The following is a 16,974-nucleotide window of genomic DNA, read 5'->3' as shown; positions in this document are numbered from 1 at the left end:
GCTCACTCTCTCAAAAATAAACACACACACACACACACACACACACACACACACACACACACACACACACAAAGCCAACCCAAAGGTCTTTGCTGGCCTGCCACGGGCCATCTTCATCTATCTCTCACTACTGATGCTGCTCACTACTGAACCTCTTTTAACTTAGCCAATATGCCATATGCTTCTCTTATTTTCTTTCCAAGTTTCTGAAGAGGCTGCTAGTCTTTTTACCTGAACAACTCTCCCTTCCCTTCAGTCCCCTTCTCAACATCTGCTGCCTCCTCCTTTTCCTTCAGGTCTTAGAGAAGAGGTCCCTGCCTCTTGGAAGCCTCGTCTCATCTCCCTGCTCCAGTTGTGGTCTCGTTGTCGCTGCTGGGGGCTCCCGTGGCCTCCTGCACTTCTCCCTATGCAGGAGGCCCTGCTTAGTACCCTGTCGGGGGCTGCCTGATCCGTGACTGTTCTCTGCATTGGGCCATAGCTGCATCAGGGTGGAGACTCTGAATTTCTTGCCCAAAATGTACCCTCTGCCCCTTGAACAGTGATGGGGCCATGGTCAAGGCTTAATCTTTAATATACAATTTTTAAAAATTAGCCTTACTACCATGTGCATAGACCGTATGAAATAAGTACTGAAGAGTGAAGAACCATGAATAAAACCTTCTAAATTGCTCCTTAAGCATAATTAAGTGAAATTCAGAAATGAGAATATTAAGTTCTATACCAGATACTTTTATAAATGTATTCTCAGGGCTCCCAGGTGGCTCCGTCGGTTAAGCGTCCGATTTCAGCTCAGGTCATGATCTCGTAGTTTTTGAGTTTGAGCCCCACGTCAGGCTCTGTGCTGCCAGCTCAGAACCTGGACCCTGCTTCAGATTCTGTGTCTCCCTCTCTCTCTGTCCCTCACCCATTCTCTCTCTAAAAAAAAAAAATAATAAATAAATAAATAAATAAGTGTATTCTCATTGCATCATTTATTGTCCTGATTTTTAAAGGGTAACCTCATTAATACACAAAAGGACCCCTGTCAAGAACCTGTAGCTCTAGGTGGGAAGGAGAAAGAAAAATACTTGCTGAGTGCTCATGATGTATCCACACTTACGTTTCTTCCAAGTGTTCTTACAACAAACTCAAGATGTAAAAACTCATGTGGCCAAGTTATTTGTCCAGATGCTAAAGGAGGAAAATGGCAGATGTAGGAATTTGTTCCACATTTCCCTCTCTACTAATCTATCCATCACTGTTTTAAGATTTAATTTAAGATTTAATTTAAGATTTAATTTAAAATTTAATTTAAAATTTAATTTAAAATTTAATTTAAAATTTAATTTAGCTAATTAGGGGCGCCTGAGTGGCTCAGTCGGTTAAGCGTCCGACTTCGGCTCAGGTCATGATCTCGCGGTCTGTGGGTTCGAGCCCTGCGTCAGGATCTGTGCTGACAGCTCAGAGCCTGGAGTCTGTTTCGGGTTCTGTGTCTCCCTCTTTCTCTGACCCTCCCCTGTTCATGCTCTCTCTCTGTCTCAAAAATAAACGTTAAAATAAATAAATAAAATAAAATTTAATTTAGCTAAGTAAATTAAATGTTTAATTAAATTAAAATTTAAAATTTAAATTAAAAATGTAATGTAAAAATTAGAATTTAAAGTTTGTTAGCAGTGGTCTGAAATGGATAGGACACATATTGCTTCTACATGCAGAAAAAAAAATGCATGGGCTAATTCTCTTTTTAGTTCTTATTACCCCTATGGTAGGCAGGGAAAATTGCAGCACTGAGCACAGAACAAGCAGTGAGTGAGTCAGAAGTCAGGGTCTGGTGCCTGGACTTGGTCATCAAACATCCAATGGTAGGTTTGTCACTTAACTCTCCTCACCCAAGAACGTTCATCTTTAAAATGGGGGGAGTTGGATTAGACTGAGGGTCCTTCCAGCTGTTTAAAGAACAAGATGTAAATGAAACCCTTTTAATTCTTAGTGATTTGCTCCAGTCCTCAGCTGGTGAGGGCCAGGGATCCCAGCCCTAGCTCAGTGTATTCTCAGTGAATATACTCACTGAGGACTGAGTGGGGATGGGGCTAGAAGTATAGGCCAATTAAAAAAAAATTTTTTTAATGTTTATTTATTTTTGACAGAGAGAGAGAGAGAGAGAGAGAGAGAGAGACAGAGCATGAGCGGGAGAGGGGCAGAGAGAGGGAGACACAGAATCCGAAGCAGGCTCCAGGCTCCGAGCTGTCAGCACAGAGCCCGACGCGGGACTCGAACTCACAGACTGCGAGATCATGACCTGAGCCGAAGTCGGCCACTCAACCGACTGAGCCACCCAGGAGCCCCTAGGCCAATTTTAATTGGAATGTTGGGTCAGCCAACTAGAATAACCTTCAAATTTACAGAAGCAGATCTCCCGCAGATTATGAAAAGGAAACTAATGAGGAAGACTGTCAGAAGAGGAGTCAAGTAAAAGCTCCACTTCCAGAGAGGACCTGGCTTTATCCCTACCCCCAGTGGATTCTCTGCTAGACAAGCCATCCTACTTAGTGTATTTTTTTAAAAAAAAACAGTCAATTCCATTAGATGCTAACCTTTAAGAGCTCTATCTTATTTACCCTTATAACCTTAGCTTTTAGTGTAGCACCTGGCACATAGTTAGCTATCCATAAATGTTTATGGTATGAACGGCCAATTTCCCCAACATGAGTATCCCAATCCAACTCACCTCCAAGGTTAAGCTCAGATGCCACCTCTACCCTCCAACCCCAACCTTTCCTTCCACCTGCCCTCCCAGGCTCCCGACACATCTTTCGGTATTTCTCCTATGGTGTATCTCATTTTGTATACAGTTATAGAGATTACATTTATCTATCTTAGCTTCCCAATAAGGTCAGACTCTGAGACATGAGCTGTCTTCTGCTCACCATGGAAACTCTACAATATACAGTTTAGAGCAGGCACTCAATAAATGTGGGAAAAGCTTATCATTTTTATATGTATATCAAAGCAACTAGCACTGTTTTTTTTACATATAGGAGGAGACACTCAAGTATTATTGAATTACATGCTCTTTCTGATCAAGTTGTGGTGAGGCTAGTCCTCTCAGTGTGCTAAGGACTCCAAACCTTTCGTGAAGAAATATGATAAACTAGTTTAAAAGTCTTAAGAATGGTCATATCTTTGAATAATCCACTTCTAGGATTTTGTACTAAGGAAATCAACAACAACAAAAAGATACAAATTAGACTGAACCAAACCAACAACAAAATTGGAGGCTACTACGGTATAATTGATATAATAGTGTTCCAAGGATAGTTCTGAAGATCTTCAAAGAAGCTTATGACTAACACTAAGTAAAACACAAAGTTCACATCCAATATAGAAAAACAGGAATACTTGTGAGAAAATAAAATATGCAAAAAACTGAAGTTATTTTGGGATGGTGTTGTTATGGGTGATTTTCTTCTTTCCAAACTTTCTTATAAATGTATCATTTTTATAATAAAAGTTTGGCATTATCAACATTTATCTTTCCTTAATGTGGCTATATTTTCCATAGATAGTTATTTAGTGAGGACCAAAGCATAAAATTGAATTGTCTACTAAACAGCTATGCTCCAGGATTTAACTCCAGGATTCAAAGGAGACCTCACTAGGGAGGCTATTCTGGGTCATAAGGTAGAAGGTACAGGCATTGTTGGGCATAGTGCAGAAACAGATTTGGATAAGGAGCAAGCAGCTAGACTCAGTCAAGGATTCTCAGGAACCACACAAGTGAGTGAGATGACTCACTCAAGCAACTATTAACACTAGTTTCTGAGAGGGTTAAGTAAGGAGGCTTCAAGCCAGAAGGGATATGAAGAGCAAGGAGAGGAATTAAGAACAGTGGTCTTCTTGTTAAGGAGATAGGAAATGGTGGAGAACTATTATCTCACAAGGTTCTATAAACTATGGCTTGCCAGCCAAATGCCATCTACTGTATGTTTCTATAAATAACGTTTTATTGGAACATCGCTAAGCCATTTATGTATTGTCCATGGCGGTTTTCACACTATGAGTTGAATAGTAGTGACAGAGACCGTATAGCCCACCAGGCAGAAAATATTCATGATGTGGCTCTTTACAGAAAAGGGAGCATTTGTCCTGTAGTCCTAGATATAAAGACATTTATAAATAGACACCCCATTTAGGCATCGGAGTACCTTTTTCTATTACTTTTTCTTTGAACATACCAGTCTAGGAGATAGGCATCTATAGAATTTATCATCCAAATGCAGATACTTTTGAGGGTGAAAGGGGGTGCTCATGAGACCATGCTCCCAGACAATGAAGTAAACCAGGACTATCCCAGACGCATGGGCCCTCTACCATAAGGGCTGGTAGCAAAAGAAGTTTCAAAGAACACTCAAGGTCTGCTTTTAGGTGTATGAAGCAAGCTCAGGTGACTCTCCTGGTCTCCTTGATTCTTTCTACTTTAATTGCCCTCAGACGCCTTTCTACTTCCTTCTGTCCCAGCTCTGGTCCTTGAAAAGCCCCGCTGCTTGGATACCACTCAGAGTTCAGGATCTCCATTTTCATTAGAGCAAAAGGAAAAAAGTTTACTCATCTCATTTAAATAAATTATTTCACATCACTACAAGTAAGAATTTTATACCTGCAAATTTCACTTGGTTTGATACCAAGATAACTCCTTAAAATGCTATCCTTTGTTAGTATTTAAGCTTTCTCTTCTCAAATAATTAAGAAATAACCATTAATCACAGCATTTATCACAATGAAACCCCAAACCAAATATATTATCCATTGATTTGAGCTTTTAGTAGTGAAACTTTTTTTTTTTTTTTTTTTTTGGTAAAAATTTTTGGTGTTGGGGGAAAGAAATAAAACTAAAGATGTTTAGAGCATTTTTGGTGAAGTCTTGGACGTTTTACTCAGACTGTTCTCTGAACAACAGTAGCTCACAGCTTTGAAACCTCTGTGGATGGCTTTCCAAAGATTGCCATCTGGTGGAATTTCAGTTAATTGTTCCTTTGTTCTAGGGAGCTGCTGGAGGTGAGTGAACCTTGAAGGCATTAGAGAGACTCAGAATATCAGTGAGAGATAAGTGAAGTTCAAATGATAGGGTCTCAAACACAAACCCCAAACTGAAAAAAAAAAAATGAGGCTTTGAGTCTTTGTCTCCTTCCCAAATCCTCTCCGCTCCCTATTGTAAAGTCTGAGAATTTGCCTTGATTTTGATTATAAATAAATGAAATAGAATATTTGTTCACAAATAATACTGAATGTCCTGAGATTACTTGATTACATCTTGATATTCTCCCTTCACTTATCACTAACAATATCTCCAAAAGTAAACTTTAATTTGCTTGGCCATTTTTAGAGGAATTGCTGATAGCGGTTAATTAGCCCTTGATACACTTGAGAGATAGATTATAGATTGAAAAATAATGTTTTAACGGAGAATGTTTACTGGAATACTTTAACTGTAAAATAGGATTTTGAAAATAAATTGTTACAAAGGCACCAATACTTCAATTCCATCAGTAGACAAGGATTCCCACACTATTTTATATTTAAACCCTACCTTGAGCATCCAGGCTCTCTCCCTGGCTGTCGAGATGAACCGTACCGTTGAGAAGTGGGATTCTGGGATAATAAGAAAAAGAAAAAGAACGTTTAATAGGATGAAAACATGGGAGCAAAGAGTTATAATTGAGTTCATTGGGTGTAGTTAGCTATGGAAAGGGACATCGAAACGTACACACAATAACAAAACACAGTTGGTTTTACCACAGGGGAGAGATTAAGTTAGGCAAGCAATAGGGTTCTCAGTCTCTATTTTAGATTAATTTTTAGGTTGATTATGGTTTGTGAGTATTTAGTATGTCAATTTTATGAAAGTAATTTCTTATCTTTTCACCTTTCCCTGTGATAGTCTGAAGCAATGAGAATTCATGTGTTAGCAGGAAGCAGAGCCTCTATGGGGTATCAAAGGTCAACATCAAACTTCCTGAAACTTCAGCTTATTTTCAGGGTTTATTTTTTTCAGAGTACGCTCCATGCCCAGCACAGAGTCCAACACAGGGCTTGAACTCACCACCCTGAGGATCAAGACCTGAGCAGAGATCAGGAGATGCTTAACCCACTGAGCCACCCAGGCATCCCTATTTCAGGTTTTAGATCTAGTATCAACACAGGCTTATTCTTCTAATCGGAAGATATTTTTTAATAGTTTAAAATTTTTTTAAATAAATTAAAAAAAAATAATTTCTTTTTGAGAGACAGACAGAGCCAGCAGGAAAGGAACAGAGAGGGAGACACAGAATCTGAAGCAGACTCCAGGCTCTGAGCTGTCACCACGAGCCCTACACAGGGCTCGAACCCACAAACAGCGAGTTCCTGACCTGAGCCGAAGCCTGATCTTTAACCGACTGACCCACCCAGGTGCCTCAATAGTTTATTCATTTTTGAGACAGCATGTAAGCACACATGCATGCGCACACACACACACACACACACACACACACACACACACACACACAGTGGGGGAGTGGCACAGAGTGATAGGGAGACAGAGGATCAGAAGGGGCCTCCCTGCTATCAGCAGAAAGCAAGATCCAGGGCTGGAACTCACTAACCTTGAGATTGTGACCTGAACCAAAGTCAGACGCTTTACCTACTGAGTCACCCAGGTACCCCTAGTCAGAAGATTTTGAGAGGCTAGGCATTCTAAACAATGCCAGGATCCAACTTTAAAATATATACACCAACAAATGATAATTTGTGTCAATTAGCTATTTCTCTTCCAAACATGCTCTCGCTACGTGAAAAGACAGTAAACTGACGGAGGACGGATCTAATTCTTGAGGCTAAGAAATGTGTCTCAATTCCAGATTTTGAGGCTCCAGTGTCAGGGTGGGGAGTGGCTGGTTACTGGGGAGACTGTTTATGGCTCAAGCTGGTGCTGCTGAAAAGGACCCAAGATGTATATGTGCACAAGCCTTAATGGTCTTTCCACCTCCCCAAGGAACACATCAGAAATGACTGTTGCCTTCCACGTAGGCCTTAACCCTGCACACTGCTCTTCTGAAATGGTCCTGTAACAGAAAATACAAATGCCTTTGGTGCCTACTTGGTTTTTTAAAAAGTCAATTGCATAAAAATAAAGTATTTGTGGCACACCCGATGCAATGTGATTAATCCTAGACACAGTTCTAGAGATGTTGCCGGGAGATTTAAAAAAAAAAAAAAAAAAAAAAAAAAAAGAGGCACTTTATACCTTTTCTATAAGGCAAAATGGAGATGGTAAGACAGTGCAAGGAAAAAAAAAATAGAAACAAGATAGTAGGTGCTGAGAGAAGTAAAGGTAGGAGCTGATTTTTCAACGTTATACTCTTCAGTAATGGAGCTTAAAAGGCATTTGTAAATTTGGCTTGTTTAAAAAAAAATCAGAAAATTCAATATACATGGTCTTGAGGACCGAACTCCGGTAACAATTTTTTCTTTCCAAGAGAACAAGTAGAATTTCTTTAAATATTTTAGAGCAGAGTTTAACTGCATAGGTATTTCACATCTTTCCATAAATCTAACGATAGCTGATAAAAAAAAAAAAAATCAGACAAAAAAAATCTGTTCCCATCCATGTCATTTTCCTAAGTCCTCCAATCTTCCAGCAATTAATTGAATTACACTAAAATTTTCATTTACCTTATTTAACTATGTTACCAGGGAAAGGACTGGCCACCCAGCTAGGAAGCAAGAGTACAAAAGTTCCAAGTTTACCTATAAACTAGATAATTCACCCTTTGAAAATTCAGGATTGGCTGTATACAATTGGTCTTTTTCTGCTGACAATGACCCATTGCTCATTTTCCAACAGCTGTAATGGGTCAGTTTGAATGGGATCATTTACTGAAAACTATGCACCGATCATTTCACACATTTTATCTAATTTAACCTTCAAAATCTTAATACCAATTAAGAAACTGAGGCTCAGGGTGGTGGTGCCATATCCAGGGTGGTGGATAGATGTCCATATCATGCATCTAGAAAGTGACCCTTTCTGACAAGAGTCTGATGGACTCATGTGTCTGCTCAGCCTTTCACCCATAGCATGTGCCACTGTAAAAGCCAGGCCTTCGCCATAGATTTGAAGGCCACAGACAGTCTTTGCTCTGCTCGTGGCAGAGAAGTGCTCAGTAAGGCACAACCTTGCAAGGTGGCAGGTGAGGCAGTTTTGTCTGTGATGTGCGACAGCAGCAAAGCAGTTCTTATCCATAAATTTCATACTTTATGTAAAAATTAAAAATGGAGCACAGTATAAATACAAAATAGAAACTATGAGAAACATAGAAAACCTTTGAGACCTAGGGCCTGGCAAAGAGTTCTTAGCCTTGATACCCAAAACACAATCCATAAAAGGTAAAGTTAAATACACTGGACTTCATCAAAATTAAAAACTTTTGTCCCTGTGAATTGGATGTAAATACAAGGTATAAACTAGGAGAAAGTACTTGCAAACCATAGATCTCACAAGAGGACTAGTTTCTAGAATAAAGAGTTCTGAAAGCAATTAAAAAAATTCAGTTGAAAAGTGGGCAAAAGACATGAACAGGCATTTATCTGAAGAGGATATATAGTTAATAAGTATATGAAATGATATTTAACATTAGCCACTATGTGGGTGAAAATTAAAAACCGTAATGAGATATCACTACACACATAGCAGAATGGCTAAAATAAATAGTGACAACTTGAAATACTGATGAAGATGTGAAGAAACGAGAGCAGTCACATCACTTATAAGAATGTCTAAGGGTTCTGCTACCCTGCCAAACATTTTTGTTTTAACACACAACTACCATACAATCCACCAATTGTACCTCTAGGCATTTTTCCAAATTAAAATGTACGTTTACAGCGGTTTTGTTTGGTTTTAGCAGTAGTCAAAAGCCAGAGACAACCCAGACGTCCTTCAACAGGTTAACGGTTAGTCGAACTGCGGCACATCCCTACCACGGAATGCTACTTAGCAATAGAAAAGAACAATTCATACATACAACTTAGACCAATCTCCAGAGAATTATCCTGTGTGAAAAAAGGCAATCCCAAAAGGTCATATACCGTATGATTACATTTAACTGACAGTCTCGAAATAAGTATAGAATTGGAGCACAGATTAATGGTTGTGGGGTAAAGAGAAGCAGGAGTGGCAGGAAGAGGGGGTGATTATAAAGAGGCAACATAAGGCATCCTTGTGATAGAAATGTTCTGTATCTTCAACGCGTATTAGTGTCGATATCCTGGTTGTGATGTTATAAGTTTGTAAGTTGTTGGGACACCTGGGTGGCTCAGTCAGTTAAGTGTCCAACTCTTGATTTGGCTCCAATTGTCATCTCCCAGTCATAGGATCGAGCCCCCTGTTGGCCTCTGCATGGACAGTGTGGACCTGATTGTGATTCTCTCTCCCTTTTGCTCTCTGCACCTCCCCCCTCCCCAAATGACCAACATAAAAATATTAAGATGTTACCACAGAGGGGGAGAACAGAGTAAAGGGTATATGGGAGAGAGCTCCATATCATTCCTTACAAGTACATGTTAATGCACAATGATCTAAAAACAAAAAGTTTAATTCAAAAAAGATTGGCCAGTAATTACAATTGAGGGGGAAGCTCTCTTACTTTCTTACCTTTTTAGAGAAGAACAAAAGCCCCAAAACAGTGGGCAAGATGGGGTTAGGAATTTGTCCCACTTCGCACAGATCCAAGAAAAAAAGCTCACCCACGGTTCTAGCATGCAGAAACCACTGCGAACAGTTCACTCTTGCCTACCTTAGAGTTCTCTATCATCCCCTTTTTCCACATTAACCTTAATAAACTTTCATTTAAAGTCAAAGTGTTGATACAAATACACTCAAAACCAGAACTAACTTCTAAGTAGTTTGTTATGCTCTGCATTTTTGAAACGATCTCTCCTACCTTCAGGTTCAGGCGATCCAAGAATTTCCAATTCCCACCCTTATTGGCTCAGGACTAGCATTTCATCTCCCGCGGTTCTCGTAGATGACAAGGTAGGTGTTCTGTATTCTAAACCGGGTCACACTACAGAAGAGCACAACTGTAACCACCCCTACACAAGCATGAGCTTACAGGGTTTTCTTTTACGTTAGAAGAGACCACGTTGACTTCTACTCTTCCTATTTTAAGCGCTAGGCAGCTTCTCAGAAATGAGCCAGCCGCGGTCTCTTGGCCTGCTGGTTTTAACTGCAGAGAGCAGGTGTCTTTGTTAGAGTAAGAGTCACGACACAGCCAAACTCTTTAACAGAGCACATTCTCAGTTACTATAAAAGTCTATTTTCCTTCATCCTCTAGCAATTTCAAATCCTCTTTCTTTGAAGAAACTTGGAATTCTGGCATCCCATGTGTGGGGCATAGAGCATCTGTCCTAGCTTGAGAGTCCCCTCTAGAGACTGCTTCCATGTCTGGCCATATAGCCATAGGCACTTAAGAGGTCTCAGAATCAAGAAGGGGTTGTAAAGACTTTCCAATCATGCCCCACCATTGAAAGATCTCACTCTTTCTTCAGTGCCCTGTATCTAACCAGTGAGGCTTCTGATCAGTGCAAGGTTAAAGCATTCTCTGCACAAAAGAGATGGGAGTCACAGCCTCTCCAGTTGCTCCTGGCTGTATTTTCTGGGAAGGGGACACTGCTGGGACATGAACCGAGGTTTTCCCCTCCAGAGAAGGGCCAAGTGATCTCTGGACCTTCAGAATGAGCTGTATCCTCAATTCCAAACTCCTGGTGCTGCTGTGAGATATCGAATCACTCCAGTTACAAATCACATGCTTTAGTGTGGGAGGTCCACAACTTTCTAGGAATAAAGCAGAATGTAAGCATTAACAGAAAGTCACAGACTATTAATCCTGAGGCTGATCCTACTCCATATTAGCCTTCTGAAGAGTCCTGCCTCCGCCAAGCACCACCTCAATTATTGGCCTCGGTTGGGTGGGTTGGACTCAGGGCCTTCCCCAGAGCAGCAGCAGGAGGTCAAGAGCCCGCCCAGTTCAACTATCTCAGGGGACCGAGAGGCATGACTGCCGGGAAGCACAGAACTGAGCACACACCAGGGAAACCAAAACCAAATGAGATTATCTGGCAAGTAAAGGAGGTCAAATTACACTGACTCTTGGGCACTGAGTGTGGTACAACACATTCCTCTCCTTAAGCAAGGCAGACTACAAAATGACCCATATTGTATATTTAAGTGCTTTTGAAAAATTATAGGTGGCGGATAAAGGGATTTTGGTGGAATACATTAAGAACGGTAATGATGTTAAAACTTCTTTTGGTCGTGTGATTTAGGCTTCTATAAAAATAAAATATAATCCCCCCAAACGGTCTTAAGTCATAGCTATAATAAAATAGAAATTCAGTTATTTTCATACAAATGGAGCCTCACCCCCTCTTAGAATCCTCCTTTATCCATCTGCTACTTCCCATGCGAACCAGGATTAAAATAATTTGAGAGTGCCCTTTCTATTCTAGAATAGACTACTCACAGTGCTCAAGGCATGAAAGTAAAATAAAAAAGACAGACCTGAGAAACTACATGAGAAATGCCATATGTATTAATTCTGTGAAAGTTCTTAATAATTACACGACTTCACTATCCTCTTATCTGTTTGTAATCAGATACCCTTGAAAATAGTTGGAATGGAAGAACGGCTCCTTTCCTCACAAGTTGACTGCTAATAACACGTAGCAGAATGTTGGTGAATAAAGAAAGCAGCACAGTGAATGGGATCAGATTCATTTTAAGAGCCCAGCATCCTAATTTAGCCTTTGGGTTATAGTAGAAACTAAATCCTCCCTTTACATGTGTCCTGTCTTTATGGTCTTATTCTTTTGACCACCCAAAGAAGAAATACAGTAACAAAGTGGAAGTATTGAAAGGGTAACGGGAAATTTAATAAGACTTTGGTCATAGCAAGAAGGTTAGGATACCAGGTACGAAGGGTTGCTAAGACCTCTCTCAAAAGGTGGATAGCCACTGTCCACTTGTAGCGTTGTGTGGGAAGATTTTCAAACTAACATTTTCAGCAGTCTGTTAGAAGTGTTAAGTGGATGGAAACTTCTTGAAATACGCAGGATTATTTGCTTAGCCTCTACCCCCAGGTTTTCTGTTGGTGCTGGTGTGCATCCTATAACGCTCATGTAACCACCACCAACACTGTTTTGGTGGGGGGTCCTACCGTGGGGTTTTCTTTTTTTTTTTTTTTTTATTTTTTTTTTAATTTTAATTTTTTTTTTTAAATTTTTTTTTTCAACGTTTTTTATTTATTTTTGGGACAGAGAGAGACAGAGCATGAACGGGGGAGGGGCAGAGAGAGGGAGACACAGAATCGGAAACAGGCTCCAGGCTCCGAGCCATCAGCCCAGAGCCTGACGCGGGGCTCGAACTCACAGACTGCGAGATCGTGACCTGGCTGAAGTCGGACGCTTAACCGACTGTGCCACCCAGGCGCCCCTACCGTGGGGTTTTCTAGAAGAGACCCACTTACAAAATATTTGGGGGCTGGATCAGTAATCATTAAATGGGGAAATTTAGGCTGAATTCCACTCACCTGGAATCTAGTGACGCTCCAGAACAGAAGTACTGATTATGTTATCAGGGATCAAACTTGGGTGGGTGGGTTGTGGAGCACAGGGAAACAAACCCCCATCTATTCTAAGAACTAAATCTGGGTCAAATACCCAACTTGAAATGTTTCCTAAAGCCTTTTCTTTCCACAATTATGCAGGTCTACAGCTCTTCCTGTTTTTTGTAGTCTATTGGTTTATTAACACGAATACGACATGCACGTAAGCAGTCTGTTATTTTCTTCACTGGGCAGCCTGGCATTGGGATTGGGGACTGATGGCCAGCTGGGCTGCTCTTTCCACAAGGGCTCTGAGGTGCTTGCAGGAGACGTTGTGAGCAATCTCTACACAGTAAGATTTGTTGCACATCAGCAGCACTTCAAGCTTCTTGATGTTGTGGACCAGAAACTTGTGGAAGGCACTGGAGAGCGTGTGCTTGGTTTTCTTGTTGCTCCTGTAGTCAATGTCGGGCACAAGATCGTGCCCTTGAACCTTCTGTGTACCCTATTGTCAGTGCCTCTGGATTTCCACCAACTGTGCTTAATTTTGACACCTCGGTCTGACTGGTGCCAGATGAACTTCTTGGCCCTCTTTTTACCAAACTTGGGCTTCACCAAAGGTCTGGGGGCGGCAGTGGTCCCGACCAGGAGCTGGCTTCTACCCCTGCAGGCAGCACCGGGGAAGAGGATGGCTCTCCATTTTGTAAAAATGTTTCACAGACATCATCTCACTCAGATCTTGAAATCTCAATTCTTTCTCCACAGGTTCACTGTGCTCACCTTTTGGCTACTGCCTTTTGCTCCTTGATTTTTCTTCCTTAGAAACTCTCATCTGCTATGGAGTTGCAGAGCCCTCTAAATCAGCTTTTCCCCAGATGGTGCCCCTCACTCTCTGCCTTCCAGGGGGTGTTTTTAGACATTCCCTCCTGGTCATCTCCCTCCACCTCAAAGAAATTAAATACTACCGAATAGATTTTATCTGTTAGGGTAGAGCTTTAGACGGCCACAAACCACTGTAATATCTGATTTTTGTCCCCATTGAGAGGGCATGCTCCAATCCAACTGAACAAAAATATCACGCAACGTCTCTGGGCTGAGATGTAGGGATACAACCAGGAACCAGGTGGGCCCTGTCCTCCTACTCGATTAGATACAAAACCCTTTTTTGCTTAACCCCTAAAAAGAGTCATCAATCACAGGAACTTATTGTAGGAAATCACACAGCTGATCAAGGATAGAGCTGGGACCCAAACTCTGGTCTTCTGAGTTTCAAATCACATGCTCTTCCTATGAATCTGTTCTGACCCATTCTCCTTTTTTCTCCCCTTAGCTCAGGCTTTCTTTGCATTTTAAAATTCAATTTCATATTTTTGGAGCAACAGAGCACCACATTTTAATCTTCATAATTTTTTTATGCAGTTCCTAATCACTCATTTGTGTAACATTTATTGAACCCATGAGAACAGTTACCGCTTACGTGCGGCTTCTATGTGTCAGGTGCGGTCCTAAGTGTGTTCCCTGAATCAGCTCATTTACTTCCGCTGTAACATTCTGAGGGATGTGATTTCTTATTTTCATCTTACAGCTACATGGAGGCTTGTGGCAGGGCCAGGACTTGGGACCCCGTGAACATCATGTTACACACCTTTTATGTCCTAGGCACCCTGCTAGGTGCCGGGGCTCTAAAGGGTGAGAAATTTACAGTGCAGCCGTCCAGGGGCTAATAGACACACTCATAACTATACCATGAGGCTGTGAATGCAAGCATATTGACAGGGAGGGTCAAGAACAAAAAGGAAAAGTGTATGACTGCTGTTTCCTGGATGATCTGTAGGATTTGAAGGCCATTGTTTTCCTCATTCTGAAAATTAGAGGAAAAGAAGTATTTTCCTGCTCAGGTTCCTTTATGGCAGTGCTTTTCAGATTTCGAGTCAGCCAGGAATCTTAAAATTCAAATTATGATTCTATAGGCCTGGGGTGGGGTCTGAGACTCTGTCTTTCTAGAAACTTCTAGATGCTGCTGCTGGTCCAGGAACCACACTCTGAGTTGCACAGAATCTGTTCTCAGAGCTCTTCCCACAATCTGCTATGTGCTGATCGGGGCTGCACTTAGATGGGCCATCCACTCAGACGATTCCAACTGATGTAAACTCATTTATAGCTCAGACCTTGTCACCAAAGATGGATCAAAGCAAAATTTAGGAGGTAAAGTCCATCCTTGGGACACATTTTTCCTTGCTCCACTGCTCCCCCCCAACATCCCTAATCCCCCAGTGGTCACGTACTCATCAAGAGTTTCAGGTCCTTAGAGAAAGTTCTCTGCTTTCCAAGAGGATGTGTAGCTAATTAACTAATCTGTGCAAATGCGTTGGGGAGTGCTAATCACAACCATTTGTTATTTCTTCTCCTGCTGACCCAAATGGCTGGTTCTGGCTTTGGGTACACTGGTGCCCTCAATGAAGCCATGTTTATCTTCCCTTGCATAGGGAAGGGACTCAGCTGAATTTACTGCACATACATCCAGCGTGCTTGAGACACACGAGGATGCTCAGGTGAGCTAAGTAGTCTCTCTAAAACAAAAAGGGAGCAAAACAAAAAAAAAAACACTTAAGTTTGCAGAAGCTAACTCTTTTGGTAACTCTAGTATACTTGAACTGTCATTTTGCCTAAAAGAATCAGGTTCAAAGTAGGTTTTGAGATTGCCAGCACTTTCTAACAACACTCCTGGACAAGTCATGACTTCTCCAGGTGCACTTGCATTTTTTTTTTTCTAACTTTTAATGTTTATTTTTGGCAGAGAGGGAGACACAGAATCTGAAGCAGGCACCCAGCTCTGACTGTCAGCACAGAGCTTGATGTGGGGCTTGAACTCACAAACCAAAAGACCTGAAGTCAGATGCTTCACCAACTGAGCCACCCAGGTGCACCTCCCCCTCCCCCACCTTTTTAAATTTTAACTTGCATATTCAAACTGAGGGAAAAGAAGCAAATATTCTGACATGAATGGTAAGAGTCCTCATCGGTGATGGGCTGTATACCAAAATGGACTTATCAACCCATTTTTTGAAACCCCATTCATCTTTCCATGGGAAATAGGAGGCTGTTACAATTTAATAGCTTTATGAACAAAAGGGAACTTTGAGGGCTACGTGGAGAATCCAACTCTCCTTTGTAAATCCGCCTGGTATAAAGGGCACTGGACCTGGAATAAATTCCCTGGGACTGAGGTTCTCCCCCTTATGTGAACTGTGCATATACCATTTAAACTCCAGGCTCCAGTTTTTATGGTTTCATGTCAAGTGCAGCTACTTAGAGTGTTTGTGCTACATAGAAGCATCCTTTACTGCAAATTTCTCTGTAAATGGGAAACACTCATGATCATCATCACTATTAAATAATTGGGTTTGAACCACATCTCCCTTGTCAATTGGATCTGAATATTAGTTACAGGATCAGGAAGTTGAAGTACAATCAATTATGGCAAAAACCAACGGCTTGGAAAGAATGGGAGAGAATGCCCATCTGAAGGGATCTTGTGGGTGTGGCCTTGAGCAGGACCCTCACTCACAATAGGTGAAGCCTCTTGTGCTGCCTCTTCTGTAGTCCGTGACCTCAGCAGGTTCCACGGCTTGACCACAGATCTATTAAGGTTGGCAGTGGAGGGAGGGAAAAAAAAAAAAAAAAAGCAAAGCACAAAGCTGTCTTTTGATCACAAGTAGAACTTTCCCTGTTAGCTTTAGGTCAAATGCTAGTTAGATCAGGCCATTGTAGGGATTTCACGCTTAGCAGACATGACTGCATTGAATGCAGGGTTTTAAGATTCTTCTTTCTTTCAAATCTTTTCAAATCTTCCTAGAGAAGCTAGTTTTTCTGCCTTTTGGTTCCTCCCCATCCCACAAGGTGCTTCCTTTCTGCTCCCCATGGGGAGATCTACCACACCCCCTGGTCTTCCCAGGAGCACAAGGTGCTGGAGAGCCAGGAGGAGGAGGGCCTCTTGTGTCTGCCTGTACTTTGGGGCAGCTCAGTACAACTCACTGCTGGACTGGATCAGTAGTCCCGCTTGTCCAGGTCTTCCCTGACCTCTAACAGGGTAAGATCTACGACCTGTGTATAGCTCAGCCCAGGCCCACTGAGGGAGAGAGGACCAAATACTGACAACCAGGCATGTGGGGAAAAGGGAGCTCAGCAGGCGATCTGAGTGGATGCTCTTTAAAATGTGCCTGCTCTGCCAGAAATCCCACCACTTTCCTATTTGGATCTACAATGGCCTCATACGTCAGAAGCTTAAATCCTACCACTACTTCTGCCCTGTTGCAATTTAAATAATTCACAGTGCTAACGTGCTATTGAAATG

At 41.5% G+C, this 16,974-nt stretch overlaps 1 protein-coding gene across 4 annotated transcripts in view; it reads right to left on the bottom strand.

The window, feature by feature from the left end:
- MAPRE2 (microtubule associated protein RP/EB family member 2) overlaps positions 1–16,974 on the bottom strand; it is a 158,830-nt gene that overhangs the window by 125,805 nt on the left and 16,051 nt on the right. For all 4 annotated transcript variants that reach the window (XM_042962346.1, XM_007090747.3, XM_015541370.2 and 1 more), the window contains one exon: positions 5,567–5,628. Coding sequence is in view for 1 of the 4 variants with exons in the window: in XM_007090747.3 (XP_007090809.1) it covers positions 5,567–5,628 (62 nt within the window). In the remaining 3 variants the exon portion in view is untranslated. The remainder of the gene's footprint in view (positions 1–5,566; positions 5,629–16,974) is intronic.

Source organism: Panthera tigris, chromosome D3 (assembly GCF_018350195.1).
Source record: "Panthera tigris isolate Pti1 chromosome D3, P.tigris_Pti1_mat1.1, whole genome shotgun sequence".
NCBI lineage: Eukaryota > Metazoa > Chordata > Mammalia > Carnivora > Felidae > Panthera > Panthera tigris.
This window is presented reverse-complemented; position numbering and strand designations above follow the sequence as displayed.